The sequence below is a fragment of the Kogia breviceps genome, chromosome 2 (assembly GCF_026419965.1).
Source record: "Kogia breviceps isolate mKogBre1 chromosome 2, mKogBre1 haplotype 1, whole genome shotgun sequence".
Classification (NCBI taxonomy): Eukaryota; Metazoa; Chordata; class Mammalia; order Artiodactyla; family Physeteridae; genus Kogia; species Kogia breviceps.
This window is the reverse complement of record NC_081311.1, coordinates 26,376,808-26,382,807: the sequence shown is the minus strand read 5'-3', so window position 1 is coordinate 26,382,807 and position 6,000 is coordinate 26,376,808. Positions and strand designations below refer to the sequence as shown.

Here is a 6,000-nt window from a genome sequence, read left to right as displayed (position 1 = left end):
TGTAGGAGGGTTCCCTTTTCTCCACACCCTCTCCAGCATTTATAGTTTGTAGATTTTTTGATGATGGCCATTCTGACCGGTGTGAGGTGATCCCTCATTGTAGTTTTGATTTGCATTTCTTTAATAATCAATGATGTTGAGCATCTTTTCATGTGCTTTTTGGCTATCTGTGATACCTGGCTTTTATATGGAGGACTTACAACTCCTTGAGGCTGGGATTGAGACCCTGTGCTAAGAAAATAATGTGGCTCCTGCCTAGTACTCAATCTTTTATTCTCCCCTAGGGAGCTTGATTGTGGAATGGATGAAATTCTAAGAAATTTAAGACTGGCAAAAATACTTGTCACCCTGTGCAGCACTTGGGAAAGCAGGATCAAGACAGAGGCAGAACCGATTTTTTTCACTCTACCTGTTTCCCACTTTGCCACCATTTAAGCCAAGAACAAACCTTCTTTGGGCTCAGCTATGGGCTAGACCGGGCTCCGCTCTAAAATGCTTTGTCAGGTTTTTGAGGGGAAATTGGCAGCTACAGGCAGCTGGCTTTTCTGCTGCTGGTCTTCATCTGTTCGTTTATTTTCCCAATATTGATTGAGCTCACGGGCCATGTACAGGGTGTAGGGATTTGTTTAAAAAATGAATAAGACCTGGTGTGCCATACAAAAAGCTAAAAATTTAGTCTGAGGGGTCAGGCAGGCAGAAATTATAGATTAGATACACTGTGTTGCAAGTGTTATGTGAATTCAGAAGAAGAAACCAGGGGATGAGAACTAGGAATTTTAAACGGGAAACTGTATGTGTAATGTGTAAATGAAGTTAAATGTATCGTATAGCACAGTTCATTGGGGATCTCTTAACTGTTGGGTGTGAGCAGAATGTGTGGGATACGTAGTGGCAGTAGGTGAGATAAAGAAATATGCAGGTGTGAAAAAAAAATGCAGGGATGGGCTTCCCTGGTGGCGCAGTGGTTGAGAGTCCGCCTGCCAATGCTGGGGACGCGGGTTTGTGCCCCGGTCCGGGGGGATCCCGCATGCCGCGGAGCGGCTGGGCCCGTGGGCCATGGCCGCTGAGCCTGCGCGTCCCGAGCCTGTGCCCCGCAGCGGGAGAGGCCGCAGCAGTGAGAGGCCCGCATACCGCAAAAAAAAAAAAAAAAGCAGGGATGAGGACACAGAAAGGACCACCATATTGATAAGTTTGGACAATAAATCCTGTAGGTAGTTGAAGTATTTTGAGAGGGGAAGCCCTGAGACGATAATATTTGGTTTTAGGTGGTAGAAGACCCCTGCTGTGACGAGAGAAATTCAAGAGGGAAGAATTAGCAACTGGCAGGACAGCAGGGAGACCGTTTGTATTTAGCCAGAAAATGAGAACATGGATTGAAGCAGTGGGGGTGGATTTCAGAGCTATTTCTGAGGAAGAGTCAGTAGAATTTCATCCCTCGGACTTGGGGTGACAAAGCACTGTGCCTCAGGTAAAGACACTATCTCATAGGAACTCAAATTGACCGAAGATACTGCCTGAGCAGTTTGAGAGCAAGAGAGGGACTCTGGTACTGGGGCTGTGCTTAAAGACAGAAGACATCAAAAGCTTTTTAGATTGCAGTTGTCTTTTTTGTTTTTCCTTTTTACTTTTTGGCCGTGCCACCCACACAGGACGTGGGATCCTATATCCCTGACCAGGGATCAAACGGAGCCCCCTGCATTGGCAGCGTGGAGTCTTAACCACTGGACCACCAGGGAAGTCTCTGCAGTTGTCTTTTTTAAGAGTGCCAGGTTACTTTATAAAAGTAACTTATTTTCCAACACTCCTTGGAATTACCATACCCCTTTCTTTTTCTTTGCTAAACTGTGGAAACCTAGTACTTCCGCCACATTCAAGATGGTGGCACCAGAATTAGACTTTTCAACTCAAGTTTTGGGTGGCCCCGCCCCTGATCAGAGTTACTTCCGCCACTCTCTGCGCAGCGGGACGCATTTACGCCGCCTCGTAGCACTCAAGATGGCCCGGCTTCCTCCTACTTTCCATTGGCTGGATTTCTCCGGTTTTCCGTCTTCATGAGGGGGCGGGACTTCGATTTGATTGACAGCTGTTTTGACCAGTGGACGAAGGGCAAGGGCCAATGAAGCGCTGGAACTGGAGAACCATCCAAGTGTCTGGGCGGGCGTTTGGGCTGGGGCGGGGTGGAGCGGAGCCGGAAGCGGGAGGGGAGAGTGAAACAGGAAAAGAAGGGAAGAAGGAAGAAGAGGGAAGAGGAGGAGAGGGAGGAGGAGGAGGGAGGTGGCGGCGCCGTGGCGGAGGAGCAGGAGCAGGAGGGGGATGGAGAGGAGAAGGCTCCTGGGTGGCATGGCGCTCCTGCTCCTCCAGGCGCTGCCCAGCCCCCTGTCAGCCAGGGCTGAACCCCCGCAGGTAAGGGGGAGGGGGTGTCCGGGCCAGGCTGGGGCCTGGGGGGCGTCGAGGCCTGGCTGGAGGGGGCTGAAGGAATGTTCTTGCCAAGAGTTGAGGGGTCCCGAGAGGGGCACCCGTGCCTGGAGCGGACAGGATCCAAGGGAGCGTCGGTGTTTAGCTGAGGGACACCTGTGACGGTTTTGGTATCACGGAGGTGGCAGAGGCATGGTGCCAAGCGAGTGAGGGGCCTTTGAGACGGCAGTTAGGTCAGGTGGGCTGGGATGACTGTGACTGGCTAGTGGCGCAAGCGGGGTCATGTGGGGCGCATTCGTGTCCTCCAGTGGAACAGGTCTCCAAGGCAGCGATGCCGCGTGTATGTCTGTGCGGGTAGGGGTACGTGGGTTATTGAGCGGGCCTGAGAGGGAGGAGGGGCTGGCTGAGAGGATATCTATTTCAAGCTGGACCTGGGAAAGTTCTAGGGGCCACTTGGCCCCATTTTTACTGGTGTTGGAGGCAGGACTCTTGGAAGGCAAGTGAGATGAAGTAGACTGGGACCTCTCATCATCAGGGCACACTTGAGCTGTAACAAGCTCTTACTATCACGCTGGCTGGACTGGGGAGCCGGTCACTGATGCTGATCTGGGCCAGCTCCGGGTTTTGAGCAAAGGATGGTGCTGATGCCAATACGGGCAACAAATGGAGCACCCCAGTTTTTCTTGCTAAGTGGCTTGTGCTGATTTTAGCGCCGGCTGGCATTTCGAAACCCAAATGGGAGCGTTGCTCCTGGCGCCAGGTTGGGTGGGGTGCAGTAGGGGGAATCACCCCTCCTTCCCTTCTTTGCATTTGGCAAGGCTTTACCATTCTATTTTCTTCAGTTTCTGTTCTCTTCTGTGTCTTTTCAGAAGGGCATATACACACACGCACAGAGCAAGATGGCAGACTATACAGCTTAGCACTTGAACTTTGTGTTGTGGTCAAGAGTAGAAGCAGAATGCCAGCAAAAAGCCTAACCTTTTTTCCTAGGAGTTTATGAGCATCATGTTATGCCCATTAGTATCCTCTATTTAAAACATTAATTTTTAAAGTGAGATGAACTTTATATAACATAAACTGTTTAAAACCTTTTAACCATTTTAAAGTGAACAATTCAGTGATGTTTAGTGCATTTGCAATATTGAGCAACCACTGCCTCTATCTAATTCCAAAACATTTATCACCTGGGGAGAAAACCCTGCACAAGCAGTTCCTCCCTGTTCCCCCTTCCCCCAGCCCTTGGCAACCACCAGTCTGCTTTACATGTTTATGGATTTATCTATTCAGTATATTTCATATAAACGGCATCTTACAGTACCTTTTGTATCTGGCTTTTTTTTTTTTTTTAACCTTTTGTATCTGGCGTCTCTCTCTTAGCATAATGTTTTCAAGGTTTATCCATGTTGTAGCATGTAATTCATTCCTTTTTATGGCTGAATAATACTCCGTTGTGTTTCATAATTTGTTTGTTCATTTATCTGTGGACGTATCTGCTTTTCCCAAAGAATATATTTATGTATATTGGAAATAACATGTGAGAGGAATAGAGCTCACTTTCTGTCCCAGTACATTCCTTCTTCTAGGGCTGGGGCTCTTCTGTTTTAGGCTTTGTTGGGGTTCTTTGTTTTCTCAGTTAAAATCATGAAGTGGCAAGAGAAATAAATTTCCTTTATTAGAAAAGTTACAAAGCTAAGAGATATAGATGTTGAGAGAACAAAATATAGAACAAACTTGCTTTTCTTTTGGACCTGCACCTTTCTGTAAGTATCTTTAAAGGCTGTTTCCAATAACCAGTAATTAACATTGCTAGGGGGTTGATTTAGGAACGGTGCAAGCTTTGGAGCCTTTTGAGGTGGGTGCCCTGGGCCTGTGGACTACATCTCCCCATTGGAGAGCAGTGGTTGGCATCAGGTGGGAACCAGATCCATTTCTTTAGCAGGAAGAAGGATGGACAGTGGAGATTCCTTCCCAGGTCATGGAAGCCTGGGACGTGGAGAGAAGGTTTGGGAGGGGATCTTCAGTGTCATGCCCTAATTGCAGCTTGTGGATCACAAACCATTCTGTTATCATTTCTCTGGCACTTGGGGCACAGGGTGGCTTTTGTACTTTGTTCCATTTGAATGGATGCTAGCACTGGCCAGCAGCTATTATGTGGTTACAGTTTCTGCAGAGAAGTGAAAGTTTATGAAATGAGTAGGCTCTCTTCTTCTGACCCCCTTCCCCCTAACACTCCTAACCCCATCTCATAGCCTGTGTCTTTCTCTCGCCGAGTTCTCAGTATCTATAGTGAGAATTGTGTTTTGAATTTTAACCTTTGGAATGGAAGTTACTCTATAATTATTAACTCTGAATCCACCACGATTTAGTCAATTTAGTTTTTGTTTTGTTTTGGTTTTTGTTGATATTTGGCTTGCAGAAATCAGTGAAGAAAAAAACATTTAGAGACTATTTTGGCTTAGGATGTACTTCAGGTTCTCACTCTCTGTTTCAACAAGTGGCTTCTAGCTAGCTCCGAATTGAGGACTCTCTGTACTCCTTCTGTATTGAAAATTGTATGGGTACCTCACTGCATTTTTTTCCCTTGAAATGTCTCTATCAAGTACAGTCTTTTTTTTTTTTTTTTTGATGGTACGCGGGCCTCTCACTGTTGTGTCCTCTCCCGTTGCGGAGCACAGGCTCCGGACGCACAGGCTCAGTGGCCATGGCTCGTGGGCCCAGCCGCTCTGCAGCATGTGGGATCTTCCCGGACCGGGGCATGAACCCGTGTCCCCTGCATCGGCAAGCGGATTCTCAACCACTGCGCCACCAGGGAAGCCCCAGTACAGTCTTCTTTTAAAAATTAAAATATAGTTAATTTACAATGTGTTAATTTCTGGTGTACAGCAAAGTGATTCAGTTTTGTATATATGTGTATTTGTATGTATATACATGTATTCTTTTTCATAATACAATCTTTTTTTTACACATGCATTTAATATCAAATATATGATATTAGGCAGCTTGCTTTCCCTGGTTCCAGCTGTGCACTGGAACAGTCATTTCTTGCCGTCCTGGCCCAAATAAGTTCATCAGTTTAACTCCATTCTGTGATTAGGAACTTAGACTTAATTTCTCCTATAGGTCATTGCAACTCAGATGTGATTCCTTGAATCCATAAAGAATAAAAAAGCAATAGAGTCTCCAAACAGTAAGGCCTTGGCATTTGTCTCTTCCAGTTAAATTATGATGGAGATATGCGGAGTTTCTCTCTTTCTTTTGTTGGTTAGATTCAACGAGAAAAATCTGACTGTAGTATTTAAAGAGAGTTTTAGGAGAAATGTCTTTTTCAATAAAGTGATCCAGCCGATGGGCTGGGCGCAAATCTGTAGAGATGCAGTCCTTGCCCTTCCTCTTCCATGCTTAAAACTTTGAGTTGGAAGGGGGCCCTGGTTCATGATATGTTTTCTTCCCCCCACACACTCCAGTAGTATACCCCTTCCGCCCCACCTTTACTCACCTCCATTGCCCCAGTTTTCAGTCCAGAAGCCCTGCTCCGCTCTTCTTTCCTAAATACGGCATTTCAGTGCGACCACCCTCATTCCTTGT

The 6,000-nt window shown here is 46.7% G+C and overlaps 1 protein-coding gene across 2 annotated transcripts in view; it reads left to right on the top strand.

Moving 5' to 3' along the window:
* Positions 1 to 2,196: 2,196 nt before the first annotated feature.
* The window catches only part of WBP1L (WW domain binding protein 1 like), a 58,482-nt gene continuing 54,678 nt past the window's right edge, over positions 2,197 to 6,000 (top strand). Inside the window, exon 1 of one of the 2 annotated variants that reach the window (XM_059054143.2) lies at positions 2,197 to 2,403. In XM_059054143.2, the coding sequence (XP_058910126.1) occupies positions 2,314 to 2,403 (90 nt within the window). In that variant the 5' untranslated portion in view covers positions 2,197 to 2,313. The remainder of the gene's footprint in view (positions 2,404 to 6,000) is intronic. The other variant, XM_059054147.2, reaches the window with a different exon arrangement.